At 40.9% G+C, this 27,245-nt stretch overlaps 1 protein-coding gene across 2 annotated transcripts in view; it reads right to left on the reverse strand.

Moving 5' to 3' along the window:
* The window catches only part of ARHGEF9 (Cdc42 guanine nucleotide exchange factor 9), a 176,455-nt gene that overhangs the window by 129,795 nt on the left and 19,415 nt on the right, over positions 1–27,245 (reverse strand). Inside the window, exon 2 of one of the 2 annotated variants that reach the window (XM_023763710.1) lies at positions 16,931–17,110. The exons of the other annotated variant lie outside the window; for it this stretch is intronic. Within the exon in view, the coding sequence (XP_023619478.1) occupies positions 16,931–17,056 (126 nt within the window). The 5' untranslated portion in view covers positions 17,057–17,110. The remainder of the gene's footprint in view (positions 1–16,930; positions 17,111–27,245) is intronic. 2 annotated transcript variants of the gene reach the window in all.

The following is a 27,245-nucleotide window of genomic DNA, read 5'->3' on the forward strand; positions in this document are numbered from 1 at the left end:
GGGAAAATTGGACAGGTACATGCAAAACAATGAAACTAGATCACCAACTTACACCACACACAAAAATAAACTCAAAATGGATAAAGGACTTAAACATAAGACAGGAAACCATAAAAATCTTTGATGAATCCATAGGCAGCAAAATATCAGACATATGTTGTAGCAATGTCTTTACCGATACAACTCGTAGGACAATGGAAACTAAGGAGAAAATAAACAAATGGGACTACATCACAATAAAATGCTTCTGCACAGCAAAAGAACTATCAACAAAACAACAGGAAAGCCCACTGCATGGGAGAACATATTTGCCAATGTTATCTCTGATAAGGGTCTAATTTCCAAAATTTATAGGAAACTCATACATTTTAACAAAAGGAAGATAAACAATCTGATCAAAAAATGGGCAAAGGACCTAAGTAGACCATTTTTGAAAGTGGACATACAGAAGGCCAAGAGACATATGAAAACATGCTGAAAGTCACTAATCATCTGAGAGGTGCAAATCAAAACAATAATGAGATACCATCTCACACCTGTCAGAATGGCTATCATCAACAAATCAACAAATGACAAGTGCTGGTGAGGATGTGGAGAAAAAGGAACCCTTGTGCACTGCTGGTGGGAATGCAGACTGGTGCAGCCACTGTGGAGAACAGTATGGAGTTTCCTCAAAAAACTAAAAATGGAAATCCCATTTGACCCAGTGATCCCACTTCTGGGAATATATCCCAAGAAACTAGAAACACCAATCAGAAAGGATATATGCACCCCTATGTTCATAGCAGCACAATTTACAATAGCTAATATTTGGAAACAGCCTAAGTGCCCATCAGCAGATGAGTGTATTAAAAAATGGTGTTACATTTACACAATGGAATAGTACACTGCTGTAAAAAATGAAGAACTCTTACCATTTGCAACAACATGGATGGATCTGGAGAGCACTATGCTAAGTAAAATAAGCCTGTCAAATAAAGATAAATATCACATGATCTCACTTATTTGTGGAATATAATGAGCAACATAAACTGATGAACAAAAATAGACCCAGAGACAGAGAAGCATTGAATAGACCTCATAGGGAAGGTGGGGGGGGGGGGGGCAAGGAAGAGGTCAACCAAAGGACTTGTATGCACGTATATAAACATTACCAATGGACACCCACACTAGGGGTGTGAGGGCATGTGCTGGGGGGTGGGAGTGTTCGGGGAGAGGTCAATGGGAGAAAAAGGAGACATATATAATAGTTTAAATGATAAAGAATTAAAAAAAATAACACATGAGATATCACCTCACACCTGCCAAAATGACCATCATCAACAAATCAACAACCAGTAATGTTGGCAAAGAAGTAGAGAAAAGGGAACCCTCAAGTGCTGTTGGTAGGAATGCAGACTTGCAGACTAATGCAGCAACTATGCAAAACAGTATGAAGTTTTCTCCAAAAATTAAAAATGGAACTGCCTGGCTGAAACCGGTTTGGCTCAGTGGATGGAGCGTCGGCCTGCGGACTGAAGGGTCCCGGGTTCGATTCCGGTCAAGGGCATGTACCTGGGTTGCGGGCACATCCCCAGTGGGAGATGTGCAGGAGGCGGCTGATCGATGTTTCTCTCTCATCGATGTTTCTGACTCTCTGTCTCTCTCCCTTCCTCTCTGTAAAAAATCAATAAAATATATTTAAAAAAAATGGAACTGCCTTATGACCAATCAATTCCACTTCTGGGAATATATCTGAAGAAACCTAAAACACTAATGTGAAACAATACATACACCCCTATGTTCACTGCAGCTTTATTTACAGTAGCCATTATCTGGAAACAGCCATAATGCCCCTCAATAGATGAGTGGATAAAAAAGCTGTGGTACATTTACACAATGGAATACTACATGGCCACACCAAAAGAGAAATCTTATCTTTTGTGACAGCATGGACTGACCTGGAGATTATTATGCTAAGTGAAATAAGTCAGGAAGAGAAAGACAAATACTGTATGATATCACTTACATCTGGAATCTAATGAACAAAATAAACTGATGAACAAAATATAAACAGAGGCATGGATACATGGAACAGACTGACAGTGGTCAGAGGGAAGGGTGGTTGCAGGGCTGTATGAAATAGGTGAAGTGGTTACGCAAAAAAACCCTAATAGACAGAGATAATAGTAGGGTGATTACCAGAGAGAAAGGAGGATGTTGGTAGGTAGAGTAGGATAAATGTGGGATAAATGGTGATGGAAGGAGACCAGACTTTTTATGGTGAACACACAATAAAATGTACAGGTGAGGTATTATAGAAGCATACACTTGAAACTTAAATAATTTTATTAACCACAGTAATCCCAATAAATTCAATAAAAACAACAACAACAAGAAATCAAGTGTTGGTAATGATGTGGAGAAAAGGGAGCCCTCATGCAACCTTGGTGGGAATGCAGATTGGTACAGCTGCTATGGAAAAAAGAATGGACATTCCTAAAAAAATTAAAAATGGAATATCCTTATAAACCAGGAATTCCACTTCTAGGTATATGTCAAAAAAAAAACCCAAAACACTTTCTCAAATAATATATACTAGTACACTCCTATGTTCATTGCAGTATATCTATAATACTAAAAATATGGAAGAAACCCTAGTGCCCATCAATAAATGAGTAGATTAAAAAGCTATGGCACATATATACAATGGAATACCACTCAGCCATAAAAAAATTAATCTTACCTTTTGCAATAGCATTCATGGACCTAGAGGGTATTATGCTAAGTGAAATAAGTCAGACAGAAACAAATACCATATTATTTCATTTATATGTAGAATCTGATGAACAAAACAAATGAACAAAATAGAAACTGCCAGATATAGAGAACAGAGGGGCGGGGTTTCTTATGGGGGTGAAAAAGATGAAGGGACTAAGGGGTACAAATTGGTAGTTATAGAACAGTCACGGAAATATAGATTACAGTATAGGTAATACAATATCTTATATAATAAAAGCGTAATATGCAAATTGACTGAAAGGTGGAACGACCGGTCACTATGATGTGCACTGACCACCAGGGGGCAGATGCTCAATGCAGGAGCTGCCCCTAGGTTATCAGTGCACTCCCACAGGGGGATAGCCACTCAGCCAGAAGCCGGGCTGCACCCTCTCGCAGTCTGGGACCCCTTGGGGGATGTCTGCCTGCCAGCTTAGGCCTGCTCCCGCAACCGCTGCTGAGCTCGCCAGCCATGAGCCCGGCTTCTGGCTGAGTGGCACTCCCCGGGGGGAGTGGGCCTAAGTCAGTAGTCGGACATCCCCTGAGGACTCTTGGACTGCGAGATGGTGCAGGCCAGGCTGAAGGACCTCCCCCTCCAGTGCATGAATCTCGTGCACCGGGCCTCTAGTAGTCAATAATATTACATAGTGATAACTATGTATGGGGCTGGTTGGGTACTTGAAGCAGTAGGGGGACCATCCTGTAAAGTGCATGATTTTCTAACCACTTTGCTGTACATCCAAAACTAATACAGAATAATACTGAATGTAAACTGTAATTGAAAAACATTTTAAAAGATCTATATTTAATAGTATAATTTTTATCACAAAACTAGATGCCTCTGAGACCAATTGTATTCCCTACTCTACCCCATAGTCTTCTCCTTTTATTGGTTTTCATAGGCCTATCTACTACTTAAACATTGATAGAATTTAGGCTTATATTAGTCAAGTAGCCACAAAAGCAATATTTTATTTAAATATTTAATATTTTTTCCAGTAATTATTCTATAACTATTGTGTGCAGGTTCCTGTGCTCTTTGTAGAGCAGGTAACAAACAATGTGTACATGTATAGACAGTAATTGATTCTGCCAGAACCTTTACAAATTCATTTTGTCGTATTTTCTTTGGTTTGCTTTCTGTTTGGACTAAAAGAAAGAGAAGACTTCTAGTTTAGCCATTTAGATATGGAAGTACAAGGCCCTGCCCTCTCTAATTTCATGATGAAAGTTACAGGAAGCGAGAATGCTAAAAGCAAGCTGACCTCATCTCCCAGAAAGCTCACAATATTTGATTAAACATTCAGAAAAACTACTTCAGGGTGATGACCTGACAAAATACTGGCTTTGGAGTCAGATTGTTATCTTATCTAGACTGTGCCATTTACTAGTACACCAGTAGGGTGTCAGTCAATATCTGATCCTGCAGAACTCTACCAGTGACCCAAATCTGGGTTGTTCCTTTTTATAATTATCTTGTTATATCTGTCTTATATTTATAGTCCCTAGTAATCCCTATCCAGGCTGAGGTATTCTTCTGTGATTACTCAAGTGATATGCCTCTTCCTGAGCTCTATTCCTATTGAACCACCTTTCCCTAATTGTCTTCTACCTTCCATCTGCTGACATGTGTACAAAGTGTTATGGATTCCAGGGACTAGGGTAAGGAATGTATGGGGAATGACTACTAATGGGTATAGGTTTCTTTTGAGGGTGATGAAAAAGTACTGAAACATTTTTTAGAGAGGTGATGGTTGTACAACATCATAAATGCACTGAGTTGTACACTTTAAAATGAGTTAAATGAAAAAATTCATATTATGTGTATTTTACCTCAATTTAAAAAAATTATAGAATATGAGCTAGAAAGGTTCTTGGAGATTAACTAGTCCAACCCCTCCTTCTTCTAGGGGAGATAATTGGGACCTAGCCAAGAGAAATAATTTGACTAAAGTCATAGAACTTAGGCAAGTAATTTTCCTTCTGTATAAGTTCTCATATTTATTATCAGTCTTTGTAGGATGGGCTCTAGGTCTAATGTACTTCTGTACCTCTTCAGTAGTCACTTGATGATCATCTCTTGTATGCATGAATTTATAATGAAGCCCTTCATTCTACAGATGAGGAAACCCTTGTTGGTTCACTGCGTACTTCCTGCCTCTGGATTCCTGGTCACCTGCTCATTGGAACAACTCAATGCTGGACCCACTAATACCAACCTCTTGTCATGGCAACAATGCCACCCTCTGTCTGCTGCCTACTGACATTGCACTCTACTTACTGGGTTGGACATTCCTGTAACATGTGCAGTTGGAAAAGTCTTCAATCATCCCATGCTCTCAGCCTATGCCAACCCACATGGGAAGATGAATTTATAGGACCTAGCTTCAACTCCAGCTTATCTGGCCATACCACAATTTCAGGGCTACTGTTGACCCTATATCATATGTAACACTATTATTAAATGTGTCATTAAGATTAAGTAAGCTATGATTAGCTAATATGTAACTAAACGTGGGGATAAATCCATCCCAAACATGGCCCCCAGGCCCAAACCCTACTGATTAGCAAAGTCAACAACCTCACTACCTTAATCTACACTAATAAAAGAGAAATATGTAAATTGGTCATCACTCCACTATACCCACCAGCCAATCAGTATGAGTATGGAAATTAACCCAACAAATATGGCGGGTTAATTTGCATACACAGACACAGAGCAAAGACTGAAGGCTCTGGCCTGAGCAAAGCCTGAAGATGACTGAAGACTGAAGAGGCTTGGCTTCTCTGCTGCAGCTGGACCAAAGGCCTGGGTCCTGGGTGCCGGAAGAAAACCAGTGCCGGCAGCCAGGGGAAGGAAGGCCTATTGCGCGAATCTTCGTGCATCGGGCCTCTAGTAAGATTATAAAAACAACTAAGAGGCTGGACCAATGGGCAGAACTTACAGGTCTATTACTATGTCTCCTTTTCCCAATACATCTTACAAAGAATGTTTTCCAATTCATTCCTGTGTTCTTATGTATAGTATTGCATTCTACCATTTATTTATTCATAAATGAGGACTAACTGCTAACTGCTGATGTATAAACCAGAAAATCCAAGAAAGTACATTATCCAAGTACATATTCATCAGGTTCACTAGTTGCAACACCATTCTTATTAGTTTTAAAAGCCTAGCAGTATCAAAGGAGAGGTTCAATGGAAACTTGGTATACCCAGGCCTCCATGCAGCTCACATCCTAATATAAGCAGCTGAATGGGGTAGAACAGAAGCCTTCAATGCCCAAACGGCCTCAGTCTAGCCCAGGGGTGGGCAAACTTTTTGACTCGAGGGCCACAATGGATTCTTAAACTGGACCGGAGGGCCGGAACAAAAGCATGGATGGAGTGTTTGTGTGAACTAATATAAATTCAAAGTAAACATCATTACATAAAAGGGTACAGTCTTTTGTTTTTTTTAGTTTTATTCATTTCAAACGGGCCGGATCCGGCCCGCGGGCCGTAGTTTGCCACGGCTGATCTAGCCATATACATGTAGAAGTAGCAGGAAGTTGATACACAGGGACAGGATAAAGGCCTGGAGAACAATAGAGGCTAAGCAGACCTCGTTTCAGGCTTCAGAGCTCTGAAGAACTGTGGACAGAGCAGAAGGTCAGTGCATTCCTGGAGGAGAGGGGAAATAAGGATACTACTTATACTATTAACATTGAAAGTTTGTTGCTGGTATCATCAGTATTATGAGTGAGTGCTTTCTATGTGTCAGAACCTACTATCAATACTTCTCTTGCATACTTCTGTTTAGTTCTCACAACTTAATGAGGTAGGTACTATTATCTCATCAAGTTGCTGAGTGCAGAAAGTACAAGTGACCTGCCCATGGTTACATTGCTAATAAAGGGGAAGGCTCTTATTCTAATCCAGAAATACTATCTTCAGCTAATGCTCTTAGCCATGTACACCATTCCCCTGAGTAGATGCTCCAAAAAGACAGATTTTGGTTCAGCATAAGGACAAAATCTCTCAGAGCTGTCCTGAGCTACAACCTGAGCCACAACCTCTAAAAAGGCAGGAAGCTACATAGCAGTGAAGGTGTAAAAGCAGAGATTTGATGACCACTTGGGAGGCAGGAATATTCTGGAGGGGTTCAAACATCAGCAAGGAGGCTGAACTAGATGACTTCTAAATCTCCCTAAGCCCTAAAATGCCCTACCTGTGTGAGTCAACAACCATTGCCCATGGAACATTTTAAGAAGGATAAAAACAAAACAAAACAGCCTTTTGGCTGGTTCCAATCAAACCAAGTCCAATCAAATACAAACTTAGGCCAGAATGTCCTTCCTTAAGCAAGGGCTCATGGGAAGTCACAGAGAAAAAGACTCATCTTTGCTTTCACCCCTCCAAATCATTCTCAGGCAAAGGACTGATAACATTCATTTACACTTCAGTATGAATAGGCTAAAGTCAACGCTTTCTTTTCTTCTCTCAAGTGATCTGGATACTAGAGCTAAGTTGTAATTACAAAATCAAAGACTATGACTCCTAATAAAGAGCGTCCTAATAAAGACGGAGAGTGGGAGAGGCATATACAAGGAGGTAAATCTTGAGCCTGGATATATACACCTCTGGAAGCTTCCTACTCAACAGATATGGGTAGGTTTGGCAGAGATCATAGCCCATGGACAAAGGCAACAGTGTGGTGATAGCCAGAGGGGCAGTGGGGGCAGAGTGGAGATGGGTAAAAGGGAAGGGGAAATGGGGTACATGTGTAATAGTGTCAGCAATAAATAAATAAATAAATACATCAATAAAGAAATAGAGCAAACTGTCTCTTAGAATCTGGCTGCTCAAAGAACAGGAGGCCACAGATTTTAAGCTGAGTTGCTTCTTCATGCCACCTCATGTCATTATCCCTGGTAGGACCTATGGACTGATGCATCATAGGAACAACCTCACCACCTGGACATGAGGTTTTACCGGTTAATGTGTCAATGTTCTCTCCACCCTCTATTCACCATCTGTAGTGTCCAGTCAAATATTTCCTGACACACTGGGCAGCCCCATCAAACTAATTTAATGTACTATTCTGAGTAGATGAAGGCTGGTAAATACAAATGGTCCTGGCTCTAGAATCATGGAAGAACCTCAGACTGGTGCAGATAGGGCCTTTAAAAACAACCTGGCCCAACCCCTTGGACTGTCAGCCAAGACAATGAAGCTCAGAAAAGGAAGGGTCCCTGCTTGACATTCCCCAGATAATCAGCAGCAGAGTTGGCCCTTCAAATCTCTATCCAGATCAATGCCCCTGCTATATTCATGTTTGCTCTTCCTGCCTAATAATATGACAAATATTTCATTTCTCCATCCCCAGAAGCTCCATAATTCCCTATTCCTCTACAGAGAATGCCGCCTGCTCAATACACACAAACTGATCTTTGATATGCCTACATTTCACATTTCCAATACACTGTTCTCTGGTGAACCCTAGAAGTGTCACTAGACCTCAAAAGACTAGAATAATTTCTGCCCAAAGCTCCCTATTCATGTGCCTCACCTGCTGTCTTAGCATCATCCACCTACCCCTTGGCTCCTCTACTGCAAAAGACTCAGAAAAAGTCAGCTTGTGACTAAGATCTCACTAGATCTGAGTTCCAATACTAGTCAAGGAAAGAGGAGGATAGTTAGATTCCCTAAGGACTGGCACGATCAACTGATCAGTACAGCTTACTGTGCTCAGGGAATACCATCCTTATTGGTGGGATCTCGTTAAGGCCCTGGCCTACTTTTTCTTTACATTTATCCTCTGGTAGTAAAGAAAATGTTTCTGAAAGACAAAAGTACCTATACGTATTTAGACCAGGAGGTGTTAGACTCCTTCACTGGCTGTATCTCTAACAGGAATAGTGTATATGAGGCCTGAGCCCTCAGATACTTGGCCCTGTGTCTCATACCCTAGAGCTAGGTAACCAACCTTCATGTCATCCAGAAATGACTACCCTGTGTTTACTTAATATAGCAAGTCCATTCTGGAAACAGAGCTAAAACAGGAATTGCCAATTTTCTCATTCAATGTCAAGACATCACAAATTAAGGTTCTTCAGATGTGACTCACTTCTTAACACCAAAAGGGAGATCCAAAAGATTCTGAGTATGGTTTCTCTGGTGAAGCCCTAACAAGCAGAACAAGATACCTATAAGGAGGACTCTCAAGATGCCAGATACTCTCAGCCCTTTCTACCTAGCTCAAGGAGGTAGCTGCTGTTAAGTGCTGGGCAGTTGTGTTTGTTTAGGATTTAGTAAATACTGGCAAGGAGATATTAATAGCACTAGTAACAAGAAGCCCTGAGGAGAAAAATGTTAAGTGGTGTATTCTGACTCATAATAATATCTACACTGATGGAAAAAGAAAAGAATATATACAATTATCATAATTTTCCAAAATGTTATACTTCCCATAAAGCCTCCGAAGCAGACCTCATCTCCAAACACTCTTCCTCTTTTTAAATCATCAAGACCACCAAAGCAATGTAGACATGATACTAGAGAAGCCCAAGATGATACCTACATGAATCCAGGGATTGGCTATACTAAGAAAAATAGGCCCCAGGACACAGATTACAGTCTTCAACTCAGAAAGCCAACCAAGACATTTGATTCATGCTATGGATTAATAGCAAGGCCTTGGAAGGAAAGCTCCACCACCAAGAGAACAATTCAGAGTGTCTTCTACTGGTACCAGTTCATAAATACCATATTCCTAGTGAAAAACAACAACAACAACAACAACATGTTTTAAGAAATTTGCTTAGACTACAGGCTAAGGGCTAGCAGCTTTACTAAGAAAGCAATTCAGACTTTGCTGATAGATGCCAGGTTCTCCAAAGTCCAGGGTGATTTAGTTACAGCCCTGTTTAGAGCGTGGGGTATAAACTATATTACCCTCAAGGTTGCTATAAGTTTGGGAATTCTGAGAGAGACTTATAGGCTCACCTAATTGAATATGGAGAAAATCATCTTGGTCAGGCAAATCTCCTACAATTAGCCAAAAGAAGTACTACATAGTGTCATCCAAAGCATGTGCACAGTCAGAAGCCATTAAAACGCATCATGCAAATGTAAATGAGTACTAATGCCATTTGAAATCGTGGTATGGAGGGAAAAAATCTTAGTAATCCATGGAAAAAGGCTCTCCCTGCTAATGTTAGCCTCAACTCACAGATACTGCAATGAGTCACCTCCAGGGCCACAAACAAGACCTTCTACATAAATGGTTAAAGCTAGAGGTCTACTTGAAGCTTTGGTGTATAAACAAGGGCTGGCATATCTGAACTCATTTCAAGAAAGCAAAATACTATTGCCATTAGCTTGGAATCAGAAGTACATTTTCAAGTGTTAACAGTATTGTTAACAGCCCAAGCATACCCTTTCCTGATTATTCTATAGCACAGAAAGCACAGGATTAAGATTCAGGAGGGGGTAACATCACTTTCTAGGGTGCACAAAGAATCAGTCCCTCCATTGAAATAACCCTTAGATGACATGACTGACAGGACCAACTTTTTCAGAATTCTGTACTGTAATCCAAACGTTACAGCAACCAGGGGACTGCTTGATGCAGAAAACTAAGGCTAAAATTTCCTAAGAGAATGTTGAGGCATTTTCCCTATTCCCCAGCAGTTGAGACAAGGGTGGCCTATATACCTCATGCAGCTTGCTGGTGCCAGTGGGCTAATGACCTTGTTCTTAAAATACTGTGGATATGTATTTTGACCTAGTTGGCCTTGAGGGACAAGCACAGAGGCTGACCTTTGTTTTGTATCCCTACCTCCTTGGGCTCAAGTGGCTTTTGAGGGTGTGACTTCCACTGTTGAAAGATTCAAAGACATATACTTCTCATACCCAACCAAGATAGGGGATGGCAGAAGGGGCAAGCAGCAAACAGGCCCAATATCATAGGAGGGAAGAGACTGAGGAAGAAATTTCTTGAAAGAATAATAACTCAGAAAGGCTACCATGCATACTGAGGAAGTTAAAGTGCAACACACATGCCCTGAGACAGATGCATACTCAGAGAAAGCATTAGGGGAGTATAGAGTGTAGGTTTGCACTTCTGGAGGATCTCTGGGTTATATACAAGCAGGAGAGAGGAGATGACTAAGGCAGAATTGTGGGTAACCTGGAGTAGTGTTGAAGGAGTGCCCCAGCTCAGAGCCAAGCTGCAAAGACTAGAAGAGTAGTTTTTTGTTTGTTTATTTGTTTTTTATCTTCTTGGTTCTAGGTATTTAAATAAATATTTGTTAGGTCACTAGCTGGACAATGAGACTTCAGTGTTCACAGATGACAAGGAATACAGTCTTTGTAAAAACAGTTTGGAAAAGTTGCTAAACAAATGGACAACTGCACCCCTCAACTACCAACAACAGCATACCCTGGAAGGGGAGAGAGTCTGATGTCCAGAGTTACCACACTATAATATTCAAAATGCCCAGTTTTCAAAAAAAATTACAAGGCACACAAAGAAACAGAAATTTATGACCCATTAACAGGAAAAAAACTGACAGAAACCATAACAGAAGTCCAGACATTGTACTTACTAGACAAAGACTTTAAATCAGCTCTCTTAAGTAATATTCATGGGCCTGGGTACAAATCCTATCTTTTTCACTAATTCCTATAAGATAATTAAGTCACTTCCATTCTTTGGGCCTATGTTTGTTTCCTCAGGTTTTATACATTGAGAAAGTCAGGCTGATCACTGGTCCCCAATTGGGACCCAGGGGGACAATTTAGCCCTAAAGATGTGTTGTAGTTGTCCCTCACAGTATTTCTTTTTTTAATGTGAATTACTTGTCAATATTTTAAAAATATGGGTATTTTTACATAAAATTCAATTCCTGGCTTTTCTTGAAAATACTGGAATATTTCAACCCACTGGACTTCCCTCCTTCCTATACCTAATCCCACTGATGAGAACCATCCAAGTCTTTTGCTCCCTTTAGATGGGGCATAGATTTCCCAGTTAGACATAGGCCCCCATTTACCCCACTCTCAGACTGATTTACTCTCATAAGTTATCTGTCTTGCCCCTGTAAACATCTGATTCAGTCATTCCTGACCAAAATGGGTCTTTCCAACTCTAAATCTACTGTGAGCCTAAGGTTTCACACAGGTGAAAAGTGTTCCCCAAGTGCAGTCAAGAAGAGATGCTATGTAATTAAAAGTCAAGTAACACTTTGGAACAGTGGGCTTCCTTATGAACAGGAGAGGTTTATTTTCTGTGACATATGATCTATTCAACTGCAAAAATGATGATAATGACTTGATTAGCTCATCCTTTTATCCCCCTGCCTCCAGGCAGGCCTAAAACCAGATAAATCTAAAATTTGAAGAAACAAAGAATATATATGCTGATGCAGCCTGAGTAGGCTCTGACCAAACTCATGCCTTGCCATGCAGGCCTTGCCTACCACTAACAATAACTGGATGTCATGTGTTCTGTACACAGCTTGTCTCAAAGTATACAGCAAGCCCTCTGCAGGCCATAGACCAGAGTCAGAACAAAGGTTCCTTTTTACATGTTAACAAAGTAAAAATGCCTCTATAATTTGGAGTTAGGGCCTATAATTCAAAAGGAGGCTCCACCACAGGGTTGAGTTTTACCATTTGGAGACACAATAATATCCCAACAGTCTGCTCTCAGCTTCCAGGGATGGAGACCAGGCTAGTAAAGCAGCTGAAGATGTCAATAGCTAGATAAGGAAACTGATATTCAGTAAGCTGTAATTTACTTAACCTGACCAACTGCTAGGAAGGTACATCAACTCCTGCATGGCTCTGGTGAAGATATGTTGTCCCCAGTACAAAAGGGAGAACACACACACACATACATGTTATACACATACAAAATAAAATTCTGAACAACTGAGAAGGCAAATATTTGACTGAGTAGAAAAACATGTACCCAGCAATTTCTTGTACAATAGCCAAAATGGTATCACACTTCCTATTTACAGGTATCCAGCATATCACAGTTTAAAAAGGATTTTCACAGGACTCAATTATCCCCATTTTGCAAGGAGAAAAACTGAGCTTCAAAGATGTACAGGAAGCTGCTCAAGCTGCACAACTAATAACAGAACTGAGACAAGAATCTCAAACTCTACATAGTGTTTAATCTGATTACTATCAGGGCTAGCTTGGACAGTACCTCACAAAACACCCTTGATAACTGTTCTAAACCTGGGATGTTCATACAGCAATGAGACTTCCATTTAAGGAATGAAGGTGCCTTGCTAAATTAGTTACAAATTTTGTCCAATGATCTACAAAGGTGTCCAGTTGGTATGGAGTTAGGCAAAAGTCTTTTCTTTGCTATATGCTTTTATGTCATATGCCAAATAACCTAGTACTGATGTTCTCCAGGAGCTACTGAATCTCAGCTCAGGGTCAGTCTGGATAAATGAAGTAACTATCCTATAACATGGAGGTATAGCATCCCATGAAATGGCCCATCTGCCTACCAACTATATCACTAATGAAGATTCAATAGATCAGTGTGATTTATCTCTATGTCCTACCTAGATATGTCAGAACCTGAATACATTTTAGAGAATGCTTTAGAAATGGAGAAAAATAAAAGCCCATTATCATATACCAAATATGTGGAATATAGTTAGCAGTGTTTCTACAGTACCATTCTACGCTCAACCAAAAATCAACATAGAGCAGCAATTTTCAACCAGTGGGTCACGGCAAGCACACTGATGTGCTGCAATAATTTTTAAAACAAGCAATACCTGACTATTTAGTCTGGGGAATTGACCTCTTTTCCCTTAAATTGTCAAATTAAAAATGACAACAGCCAACACAACAATAGCTATCCAGTGTGAATGAATCAAAATTATACCTATTTTTGTCAGACTGGCAAAAAATATAACATATTTTGGTGTACCACAACACTTTAGTAATTAGTTTGTATTGCCATGAGATGAAAAAGGTTGAAAATTACTTATGTAGAGGAATGAAGACAGCAATTTTATTTTAAAATATCTACTAGAAAAGAGGTTCCTTCCATAACCTCCATAATTTAATCCCTTAACTATCATACAAAGTTACTAGAAATGTAAACCTACACATAAACACTAATTCATGAGAATTGAAAGGTCTACCTAGGAGCCAATATTCACATCATTCACCAACAGCAGCCTACCCAAATTTCCTTTTACTGGCAATACCATAACACCTGGCTCCTAAGTTCCATGATACTTCCCTTTAGCAATCTGAAGACCATTAGAGTATTACTAAAACAAACAAAAAAGTTTTATGATAAACAAATTCTCATTCTGAATGCAATCTGATGCAACAGGGAATGCTTAGTTTCTCACAGAATAATCACTGGTATAGTAGACAGAGTATTAAAGCTCTAAGTTATGATTTAGGCTCTGCCATTAAAAATCCTGCTCTATTTTTGTGCTATCTTATGCTATCTCATGCAATAGCAATTAGTCACATATGGCTAACAAACACCTGAAATGTGACTAGTGTGAATAGAGATGTGCTGTAAGTATAGGATACTCACCAGATTTCAAAGACTTAGTAAAATATATAATTAATAATTTTGTAGTGATAGTGTATTATATTATACTAGAGGCCCTATGCACAAAATTCGTGCAAGAATAGGCCTTCATAGCCCCGACTTTATCCGGAAGGTTGTCCAGAAGGACGTCCAGACAGTCGTTCCACTGTTCGGCCTTTCAGTTGACTTGCATATTATGTTTTTATTATTATAGACATTATATGATAATATTTTGAATAGACTGGATTAAATAAATATATTAAAATTAATTTCACTTTTACCTTTTTTAAAACTTTTCTTTTAGTGTGGCTAGTAGAAAAAATTTAATTATATGTGTGGCTTGTATTTGTGTCTCACCATATATTTCTATTGGGCTGTGTTTGTCTAGAACAATGGTTCTCAATATCAAAGATTCTGACTTGACCAGTCTGGAACCTGGGTTTTAGTGTTTGTTTTTTAAACGACTCAAGGGAATAATTTCCTTGTGCAACTGAGAACCAATAGACTAGACGCTATATCATGTATTCCTGGACCAGCCAGGGGTGTTCTTAAACATTAGCATCAGCCCACCCAAGTGGCTGCTTCAACTGTGCTCAGAGGAACACTCCTCCTGGCCTTGGATGTAGGAGCATCAATGTCAGCTCATTTATATTCTAAAGCCTGGCTCTGTCATTTGCCTCCCAGAGCAATTCTGCCTTGCTCATTCATTTTTGTCCCACCCCTTGATGTACTGCTTATTACAAAAATGACATTTCACTAAAAGTGAAATACATTTGGATTTGGGTGACATTGTTACAAGGTGCAATTTAATCCTTCTTTTAAAGAGGGGGAACTGTCATTCTAAGACACACAAGCTGTTTGTGTACAGGGCCTCATGTTAGTTACAAAGGCCCATGGTTATTGATGTGCTCTTTCTGACTACCACTGGGACCAATTCATCAACGAGCAAAGCTGAGCTGGGAAACAGATGGCATTTGAAGACTCTGGTGAAAGATGCCACATACATGGATGAAAAAAAGATTGGATATTTCATTAGGAGATTCTCAGGTCAGAGGGGTAAGAGGTCACTTTGTCCACCTCTCTGCTTCTGACCAGTGCCCTCACCTAAGTCATTCCAACCAGTTAATGGTGGGTTTACACCCTCCAAGGAAGGAGACTTATTCCAACCAATATGGCCAGCCTTGATATATAGATCTTTTTGGATTTAATAAGGGGTTGGTAGTGATGAGGATGAAGATAAAGATGATGATTAAGCAAGTTAGCATTTGTCAAGTACCCACTATATACCAAGCACTGTGCTAGACACTTTACTCACATATGTGGTTTTATTTAATCCTTGTAAAAAGTCTGCTATTCCTATTGTTCAGATCAGGAAATTGGGTCTCAGAGAGGTGAAAAGTCTTACCAAAAGCCATAGAGCTATAAGGTAGTAAAACTGAGGCTGCCTCTTATTTGTCTGATTCCAAATACCCTGCTCCTTCCTTCATGCCACACAGCTGTCATTCTAATCTTGAGGCCCTTTATTGTCCAAAAGTCAAAGCCACTCTGATCTTTGGTTTGGGTCAGGACTTTAGCCTTATTTTACAGAAGAAATTAACAAACGGTGATAGGCTGTCTTAAGGATAATGATAAGACATCCTGATGTCCACAAAGCTTGTGTGTGTGTGTGTGTGTGTGTGTGTGTGTGTGTATTGTCTCATTCACTATGACATACCCTGGCATGAAAGAATTACCAAGACCATTTTGCATTTTGTGGATGGGGAAAATCAGAGCTCATAATTCCCAAAGATCTGATTCAAGCTCTTAACTCTTAAATATGGTCAAAAGCTGGGTCACCAGACCAATGCTCTTCTCCCATAGCATCTTATTAATTGGTGACCCAGAAGAATAAGAAACTGCTAAGGAGCCCTCTTCCAATAGTCCCTTTTTTTAAGGGCCAAGTTCTTCATGGTACAATGTAAAATGGGCCAAGGCTTTTGCTTCCCACTCACAGCACATCTTAGATACCAGCCGCTGAGTCTCTTGCAAAAAGTAAGATTCTAATCAGTAAACTAGAGCCCCTGAGAAAATAGAAAGCCCACACTCATACATTAACAACTGAAGACAATCCTGAGACAATATACAGGTGTGTTCACACTTCCCAAAGTGAGAGAAAGGAAGAACAGAAAAGTTAGGAGGAGAAAGGAGGGATGGGAGAGATGTATAAAAAGAAAGAATGAAAAAGAGGAGACAAGGACAAAAAGACAGCAGAAAATAAGAGAGGTAAGAAAGTAAAATTCACAGCAATATAGTTAAAATGGTCTTTAAAAACCAACAAGGCCAAAAGGGAAGCAATTTGTATAAAGTCACAGCAGGTAGGAGGCAGAGGCAGTAGGTGGGGATTGTTAAAATAAACAAGAAAAAAATTTAAAAAGCTTCAAAATTAGAAAGAAAAAAAAATAAAGGAAGCCTAGGTCTTGGGTAGGAGACCACAAAATGAAGTAAAATGTGAGAGGCGCCTCCGTAAGATAAATTATCAGTAGAACAGGGGCTGGTGAGGGGAAATCCAGGTGCAGACAGACAAGGAGACAGGAGAGGAGAGTGAAGGCTGACACTCACCCTCACAAAGCTGGCAGGAAACCATCCCTCCTCATCGTCGATCTGGCCCCACCACCAATCCTTGTTGGAAGCATCCAAGACTTTGATGACGTCGCCAGCCTTAAATGCCAACTCCCGGTTGGCCATGGTGACGTGATCCCATACTGCCTCAGCACTAACGATGGAATCTCCAGTGATCAGCTTAGGAGACAAAATGAGAATGTTTTCAGTCCACACAGCTGGCTATCTTACTTGCCCGCTTCCCCATTCATAGAGCTCTACTACTTTATGGGAAAAGTCACATACTAGTGGTGAAGACTGGGGGTAAGAGAGATGGCACTGGAAGTACAAACAGCACTAAACTATAAGGCAAACAATACTGTCAACTCTACATTAGACAGTGAGTGGAATGACCCAGAATGTGAATATGGACTACATAGGCCTCATGTTTTTATCCCTACTCATTATCTCCTCCCCCAGTGAAGAAAGAAAGCACCAGTCCATCTTTCCTTGGATCTTCAAGGCAGCTGAAGCTCTGGAATGGGTAGAGAGGCTGAAATCAATGCTAAAACAAGGCTCGAGCACATTTGCTCTAAATTCTCTGCACTCCTCTCCCTTTCCTCCTCTTCATTGTAACTGACCAACTGAGAGTTGGTGGTACATTTTTAACACCACTGTATCCCACCCCCAGAGGTTACAGACCATGGCATTCCTCACATACAATGGACCCCAGTCCTGCAGCCTCCTGGTTGCCACCCACACATGATGCCATCCAGAGAGGTCATGGGTGTGAAAGAATATGGCTTTCTGTGATGACTTGCTCCAAAGAAACTCAACCTTGGCACAGATTCATTCAGTGATTTGTACAACCACCCTGTGATATACATAGAGAGGTGTAGGTTGATTTCTGCATTTGATAGATGGCAAAACTGAGCCAGAGGGAAGTTAAGGGGTGAGCTCAGGGTCACCCAGCAAGGCTGGGGTTGTTCACAGACCCTAACACTGGTCATTAAACTTTGTGGTCATTAGGACTGGGCTCCACACAGCAGCAGGCAGATATATATCTCTCTGCCACATGAACACACACATGAACATGTTCACAACATTCATCTAAGCACAACGATGAGGATGGGGTAGGTAAATAGTCTGCCTCTTTCTGGCTACCATCCTGACCACTGTATTATTTGTTCTCTTTTTTTCCCTAACTGGTTCCTGCCAGTATGGGCCATGAGTCTCCCTGGCATTTGCAGAAACAGATTCCAGAATAGAGAACATATGGCCTGTCAAGCAAAGGACTCAAGTACTCTCTCCCCAGCAATGAATAGCTGAACATTTCCTCTAGAAGTCACCTTTTTCATCAGTCTGCTTTGAGGAAGGACTAATTTCCCAAGGCAACATGGCTCCTGACAAAACAGTTAAAAGACAACAGAGACAGGATATGGAACATATATCCTGTCACACAGGTCTACCTGCCAACATACCAGCCAGAAAATAACACTATTGGTCAGCTCCTTCCTGGTGCATCCTTCATTGCTCAGGTTTCTAGCTATTGTGCCTTCCAGAGAAGGTAAAGTATCGGGGAGCTCCTCAGCATGAATGTTAAAGAGATTTTCAATAGGATCATTTATAGCACCACTTTTCAAGTACCTCATGATTTACTGTTTACAAAATGTTTTCAAATCTACTGCATCACTTGATCCTTCCTCAATGAGCTGTTTCCATATTTAAAACAGGTTCAAAGAGGCGGCCTGGTCCTTTGGCCAATCACACAAGTAATAAATTATGGAGTCTTATAACCCATCATACTGGACTACTAATGTTTACTAATTAGCTATACTGAATTCATAGAACTCCATCCATAGTATCATAAACCAGATGGCTCCTATTCTTAAAGAACCCAAACAAAGAGAGTTGAACAGCCACCTTTAAGGATGCTCCTACCTATGAGGAGATTTATTTTTATGTTGAACTTGTTTTTTTCCCAACTACATTAAAAGTCAATTTCTTCTTGTTCTTGCCTCAGTGGAGAATTGCTGATCACTGGCCTCAATAAAATAAATCCTTATAGAGAAGTCTCTGTAAGCACATATAACACCAACTCAGAGCATCATGAAGGTTTGTGGTTTAAAGCTACATCCTTGGCTTTTTCCCAAGAGTCAAAAGGATATATTAGCATCAGTTACCAACACCCTGCTCAGGATGCTATCTGTGGTGCTGTTTGAGGACCCTTAGGCTCAGATTTGGTTGATTCCACTGTCTGTGCTCTTTTTACAGTGGACTTTTCTAATTAGGGATCCCATGCTTGGTTTTTCCCAGGAGCAGTTGCCTCACTCTTACATCCATTTAGTCCAGTTGACTTGTCTGGGCCCTCAGGTCAGATAGCCCAGCTATGCCATGGTCAAGCCAATCCAGTACCCAGTGGTCACAAACCAACGGGCAAACCTGTTGTCAAGACCTACTTGGAATCAATGATAGTCAGAACTATACAGCATTTTAAAGATCATCACCCATCAGCCCTCATTGTACAAATCAGGTATACTATGGCAGTTGTGACTTGCTTATGGTCATCTGATGGCCAGCTTTCTGGATCTATTTTTGCTCCAACATAACACCATAGAGGAGGTAGAAAAAATCACCCAGATTTAAGACCTTGCTCTACTTCTTGCTAAAGGTATAATAATAATGATGATAAAATTAGCTGATATAAAGTACTTAATAGGTCAGGCACTATTCTAAGCACTTTACACACCTTAACTCACTTGACTCACAACGACACGTTGAGGAGATACTAATATTATTACTATCTTACAGATGAAAAAAACTAAAGCTCAGAGAGGTTAAATAATTTGCTCACATTTACACAGCCAATAGGTATTGAAGCCATAATTAAAATGCAGACACACTCTAGCTCTAGAGTTTCTGCTCTTATATATTATGCTGCCTCTGGGTCTCAGTTTATTCACCTATTAAATGGGAATAATTCTATATCCCCACTTACTTCATGAGCTATAAAACGCTGAACCAAGAGTTGACAGATGTGTGTTCATATAACGTGAGGAGGATTAATCCAGAAAGAGATGCTAGGTGTATAGGGCACCTGTGCTCTCTAGTCACAACTTTAAGCAGGAGTAAGGTGATGCCCCCCCATCCTCTGAGTTCTTTTAAAAGTAAACTAAATCGGGGCTGGAAATTGGTTTTAAATCTCTTTTTTGTTGTGTACAGGATTGATTTTTAACTTGCTACACTTTTCTCTGATCATCCATTTATCATCCATCTCTCAATCAGTGAGCTCCCACCGGGTGTAGGGCTCTACTTACTGTGATTCAGCCATAGTCCTTACCTGATGTCAAAGGCCTTTTGAGTACCATCAGTGAATGCCATTCAAGGAGTATGCAGAAATCATTAAGGGCCAGTAAACCTAGTTTCAATTTCTGGGCTTTGCTACTTTAGAAAGTAGCAGTGACAAAGGGAGGTGAGGAACAGACAGGAAGCCAGAGAAACAAACCAAAATAAACTTTTAGCATGTAATTGGAATACAAAAAAGTACAATACCTGCCTCACAAGCAGAATTATAGACAGGGTGAACTGAGTGCTGGATGTACAGTGCCTAGTACAATGCCTAGTATATGCTGGTCTAGTTCAAGATTTCAGAGCAAGGAAGGATCATATGTGCTTACTGGACTCTAGAAGTGTTGAGGGGCACTTACTATAGGCTTTAAAAATGAGTAATATTATAAAAGATACAACAGGGAACAGGAAGGGCAGTTGAGGCAGAGGGATGACATTAAATAAAGTCTCAGAGGTGAGGACTATGTGAGCTTTGATGGCAAATGTAGTGAAGTTTGAAAAGGGCTGGAGAAGGGCAGTTGGGGGTGGAAGGATGGCTGAAAAGGTGGGCTGGAGTCTGTCTGAAGGTTCTTAAATCTAGTTTTAGGAAAATGAGGAGGTTAAAATTGATTTGGTGTGTGTGGGGGGGGGGGAGGAGGCGGGGATTCAATCCTAAACATGATAATTAAAACATGAGGAATGCTAGCTTGGGAGATGGAGAAAGATGACAAATATTCTCTTTAATATGTTGAATTGTAGGGGCCGGCAAGATATGCAGGTAGATTTAAAGATCAAGAGAGGTTATAGGAAATAGCTATACAGGTTTAGGAGTCAATGGCCCAGAAGAAATTGTGAAAACCAAGGAATTTTGCCCTGGAAGAAAGTGCTTAGAAAGAAGGCCAGAAACCTAGGGCAACAACAACAATGAGAGGTAAAGATAAGAAGAATATCCAGAGAAACAAAACTAAATAGAGCTATCACCACATAATTAGAATGCCAAGGAGTACAATCTCACAAAAGCCAAGGTCAAGAGTTCAAGCAGCAGCAGCTGATCAAATTATCAAATGGTACAAAATATAAGAGAGAAAAGCCAAGAAAAGGCCATTTGGGAGTAGTTAAGTCAGGGGTAAAATGCTTTATTTTTAAACTGGTTTATATCCCTCCCCCAACCCAAAGCCCAAATTTCCCATCTGTTCCAACCCTTTCAGCCAACAAGCCCAACATAAAGCCAGGAGGTACAATGGGTTACTCCAGGAAGGTACCCAAATGGCTCTGAGCCTTGGGACAGCGCTGTTGTGACTTTTAACAAAATAATTCCCAATCCCTAGGACATTTCAGGTGCAGCACCAAATATAGGTTGGTTTTTGCTCAGACTTGCTAGTGAGTGGGACACACAGTGTTCTGCACTCCCACACCAAAGACACTTTTGGATATGAATAAAAAGATGGGGAGGGAGAAGAGTCATAATATCTATATATATAATAGAGAAATATGCTAATTAACCAGGGCGCCATTAAGGGTCAGCCGGACAGGAGCTTGCGCATGCAGCATCAGGGGTGGGGTGGCAGGGGCCTTCTTGCACCTGTGCTGCGGGAGGACCTGATCAGCAGCGGCTTTGGCTGCTTCAAGGACCGGAGAGGGAGTGGGTGGCACCACACGATTTCCAATCGGGCCCTGTGCTCCTAGTAATTCATAAAGAAGGAATGAGCTCTTCTTTTTTTTTAATTGTTTTATTACTTAAAGTATTACAAAGAGTATTATATATGTCTCCTTTTTTTTCTCCCCTTCACCTTCCCCTAGCCTCCCATAACCCCCAGTGTCTTGTGTCCATTGGTTATGCTTATATGCATGCATACAAGTCCTTCGGTTGATCTCTTACCCACCCCGCCCCCAACCCTCCCCAGCCTTCCTGCTGCAGTTTGACTTATTTAGATTTCCCAAACAATTCTCATTTCAAATATTGTATCCCATTAATTCTAAAAATATATACATATGTTATCAGACCCATGAGCCCTGACTATTAACCTGGAAATATGATCACCATACCCTGGAGGCATTCAGAATTTGACCTCTAAGGCTGGTTTCTGATCAACAAGACATGTGTCTATAGCTAACTTGGAGTGGCCAGTGGGCAGTTTTAGGAGGAAGGAAAGAAGACAGGGAAGAAGGGAGAAAGTAAGTAAAACAGGGAGGAAGAAAGAGAAGAAGGGAGAGAGAGAATCATATTCATTGAAAATATGCCAGGCTCTCTTTTCTGATCTCAATCTCTGTAACTGTGTCTAAGGTACGCATTAGTACCCCATTTTTTTGCTGAAGATAACTTGTGAGGTTATCCAAGTAGCTCAGTCACCCACCGGATAGGTGGTGGAGCAGATTTGAATCTCTAGTCGAACTTGACCTATAGCTTTGCTTTTGCCAATCCTCTACACTTTCTGTCAAGAAGGCAGAGGGCTCCCAGCTGGTTTTTCTTTTCAGGGAGACCTGTGAATGGCCTACAGCAGTTCTCAACCACCTTGAGGGTTTCTTAATATAGACTGCTAGGCCCCATGAGTCCCTGATTTAGTAGGTATGAAGTGGGGCTTGAGAATTGCATTTCAAACCACTTCCCAGGTGCTGCTGGTTAGGGACATTCTAATCTAGGCTTTACCCTTGCCTTTCCTGATACCTCATTCTTCCCAGTGGTCCCCATGCCACCCCATAAGTTTGGTTCCCTGCCTGTCTATAAGTCCTTTCTCAGTGGTTGGTATGTCTGAAAAAAAGGATTTGGGGTCATGTAAGGAGCATTCCAAATGCCAGGCCTTGCCAATTCAGAAAAAAATCTGAGGTGACAGCCTCTACCCAGTTTTCCAGAGCCATACCACTTGTCTTCCTCTTCTTCTTGCCCTCCAGCTGAACAGTACCAACCCCAAATACTTATTTAATTAGCCTGGGTGGCTGCCAGAAATATGAGAGTTTTAATGGCAAGCAGCAGAAGCTGGAAAGGTTAAAAAAGAAAAAAATATATTGTTTTGTAAAGAATAGCAAATGTGCCAATTGCCATGAGAAGTTTCACAGGACAATGAGGGACATGAGGAGGTTTTGCCTCTCTGTAAGTTATTCTTCAGTTGGTGCCTGCCCCCATCTCCTCAGAAGGTACCCTCTATCAACAGGTATGCATGGACAAAAGCAAAATCCATTCCTTCGTTCCCTTTAAGCACATACAAAATAGGCTGGGGTTTTATGCTCTTCCCTGAATAAACCAGATGTCTTTTAAATACAGCCCTGTAAACAGACTCTATCTTGCCCAAAGTGTTCAAGGAAAACATTTCTGTAAAGGTGTGACCCAGGCTATTAAAACAACTTCTAGGAGTTACCAGGGTATACAACAAAAACTGGCTATTGGAAGAAACTCTGCAAATAACTCACTGAATGATCTTAGGTCTCTTTACCAGTATTAGTTTATCAGTAAAGTTACAGACGTGAACCACACAGATGACCTCTCAGGTACCTTCCAGTTCTGGCTTTCTGTTGAGGCTAACACTTCAGCTTTGCAAAGACAGAAATGTCATTATAGCAGCTTATTTCTTCTCACCCTCCTACATGCTCCATAGGATGGTTTTATTGTTCTCTGCTCAGGAAAATGAAAAGTTGGAGCTGACTAGCCCCCTCCTGAGTCTCACTAAGGCATTGCTAGTGACACATTAAAACACAGGCCAGTTAGAGTGGCTGGGAAACTGAGGAATGGGTTTTCAACTTTGGCCCTTGACTGCCCCATTCAAAAGTCAATGGGGACCTTGGCTCTTTGTTCTCTCCATATAGCTCCTCAGAGAAATCATCTTTTTCATGACATCTGCTCTCAGTCACCTTTAGTCCCATATTTCTAACGGTCTGTTCCACATTTCACTGCATGGCCTGCTATCACTTCCAATAAAATATATGTTAAACTCATCATATGCCACCATTTCCCTTCTAATTTTTCCTGTTTCTGGTAACTCTTCTGGGACTGCTGTGTTCCTTCTCCCACCTCTCTTTCCCTCCCTCCCCCCTCCTCATATGATCCTTTATCTTCATTTCCAATGCCCCATCCTAAGCCTGGCCCTTAAGTTGCCTCCAACCTAGCCTTCCTGCTGCCCACAGGTCTCTCTCCTCCTCAAGCTACTCCTTAGTTATGCATTTTTCAAAAGTTCTTTGCTGGTACCACTATCCAGGCTCAAGAAGCTTCAATAACTCCCTATTGTCAATCACTCAAAGCTATCCTTAATCTAGCACCGCCTGTGGTTCCAACTCTTGTCTTGAACATGTCAGGGACCTTCCACTCTGACCAAACTCAGTCCCTTGCAAAAGCAGATGCATTCCTACCTCTGTATCTCTGATAAAGACATGCCCGTAGCCATGGTTAAATGTAGGGACACTAGAGTTAGGCTGCCTCTTCCTAGCTGTGTGATCTTGGCCCACCCATATGATCCTTAATCTCTTCCCTGGTGACTCTAACCTATATCTTTTCTCCTTTTACTTCTTTCACTAATTTGTATCTAGATAAGAAGAAAATAAGCCAAATGGGAGTTATTCAAATTGTCAACCAAAGTGTTATTGTCCAAACAACCAGAATGTACACTTGTGAACAGTAGATCTAAAACATAGCTTAACCCATAAACCACAGTGTTGTTTTTAATATCACTCTAAAGTTCTACAATCTGAGCCCTAAAATCAGTCAAGCTCTGAGGCAGATCACAGCAACAGAGTTAACATGCCTGTAAGATTGCAGCATAGTCTATGGGATCAAGGATCTTGTTTATATAACATGTACCAGGTGGCCTATGGGCCAATCTATTGTTGGTAGGTTTTATGGCCAGATGACTTTTGGGGTGGGCTGGTTTTTGTGGAAGAGTTGCACAGGCGCTCAATGGTCATCAGGGAAGAGAGAAGAGATGCCAGCTAAGACAAACCCCACTATGAATATTAAAAGTAAAAATCAAATGAATTGCTTTTCCTTTTCCCTATGACTTTCTTTCCCCAGGCTGGTTTCAGTTTAAATCTGGGTGTTACTATGGTCCATAACTAAATAATTTCATTTCTAAGCAGAATAATTAATGCATTCAGGTGATGGTGACTATGACTATACTGGAAGGAGGTATGCAAAAATCATCTTTTTCATGACATACTATTTTTCCTAGTTTGGGCATGTGATTTGCGAGTCATTAGGCATTGGCTTCCTTCAGTGTCCCATTACCAGCAATTTTTCACTTTAATGAAATGAAAGATCTACTATTGAGTTCAACCACACCTGAAAGACATTAAATGCAGCTGGACTGGCTTGACATGGAAAGGTGAGTGACAGGTGAGTCTATATGCAGATCAGGCTCAGCAAAAGCAGGACAGACCACCTGATCCAGAGGACAGTATGTTTTTAATTTTTTATTAAAAACTGTCAATTGACTTTGGTCACAAACCAGCTAACACCTGCCAGGACCTAAAAGCTTGGGAAACCTAGACAAGTGTTGTAAGGTAGGAAGCATCCAATACATTTCTCACTCATTACAGGCTAATCACAAAGGATGACACATCTTTCTATACCTCTTTCAAAGGAAGTTACAAGGTAATCTCAGCTATAATGGTGAACAAACATATCAGGGAAATTGCTTGCTCAGTCTGTACCTCAACAACGGACTCTTCTGGTATGAAATTTCAGCAACTAGCTCAACATAGTAGACCAAGAAGTTCTGAGGTGAGACTCAGCTGCTGCCATAAATTTCATATAGTTAAGAGTTTGTTCTTTTTGAGGGAACAAGTCCTTGAGAGAAAAATGCAGCCAAATGAGCCAATGATTGCATAGACCAGAGAGAAGACATACTAGTATTTCTGGACCACCAACCATGACCCCACATTAGAGCAGCTCACAGGTTGGTCAACATCAGCTTGCATCTCCACATCTTGGAAATAGGAGTTTCTGTTAAGCTGTTCTGAGATCTTTTGGTATCACCCAGGTGGCCCTGACCCATTACACAAATTTCTCAATGTGTGGTCCACAGATTTCCTGCTCAAAATCACCCTAGCATTTTTGACAAGCAGCCCAAATGATTATGAATTATATATCATACTGAAAGTGTCTTAAAATTGCCACAGCTGGAGTTTGAAGTATAAGAATTTCTTCTTACTGCACTGGACCATTCAGAAGAAACCAGAATCTCTGAAACTGTTTCCTGGCTTCATCTTCTTGTGTCAAGTCCCAGGCAGGCTGAGGAATTATAGTAGTTTATCAGGAGGATTTTCCCAGTCTGCCTTGAGAGGCTATCTGAAACTGCTCTGTTTATACCCACTCCTGCCCCCACCCTGACATTTAGCACTGAGGTCCTCAGTGGTCCTAATGGAAAATTTTTGCAGCATCTCTCTATGCAACAATTAAGAAGCCATTTTCTAGAGCTATGTTCAATCTTCCCAAGTCAGCCTCCAATATTCTAAGAGACAAACTATTAGTAAAACAAAACATAAAATGACTCAGCAATCCTCTCTCCATGAATTGAGTCAGAAGCATGCCATCCCAGTTTGGAGGTTAACCTAACCCAGCCGTGGGCAAACTACGGCCCGCGGGCCGGATCCGGCCCATTTGAAATGAATAAAACTAAAAAAAAAAAAAAAGACCATACCCTTTTATGTAATGATGTTTACTTTGAATTTATATTAGTTCACACAAACACTCCATCCATGCTTTTGTTCTGGCCCTCCGGTCCAGTTTAAGAACCCATTGTAGCCCTCGAGTCAAAAAGTTTGCCCACCCCTGCCTAACCTATACCTGTCTCTTGAGCCAGCTTGGGACCTATCTCCAATATGTTCCTGCCCTGGGCATCATGGCCTTCTTCTTGGACTTGCTTTGGGTACTAAGTTTCAGGCACCCATTGGAATTTCTTGTTGCTGTCATACTTTGAGAGATGGCAGGAGAAGCCTAGGGGAGAGACAGGAGGCTCAAAGAGTGCCAAATTCCTTAGGTGACTCCATCTTGGGCCTTGTACCTGGGTTCTTGAATTTCTTCCTG

The sequence above is a fragment of the Myotis lucifugus genome, unplaced genomic scaffold, assembly GCF_000147115.1.
Source record: "Myotis lucifugus unplaced genomic scaffold, Myoluc2.0 scaffold_4, whole genome shotgun sequence".
Lineage (NCBI taxonomy): Eukaryota > Metazoa > Chordata > Mammalia > Chiroptera > Vespertilionidae > Myotis > Myotis lucifugus.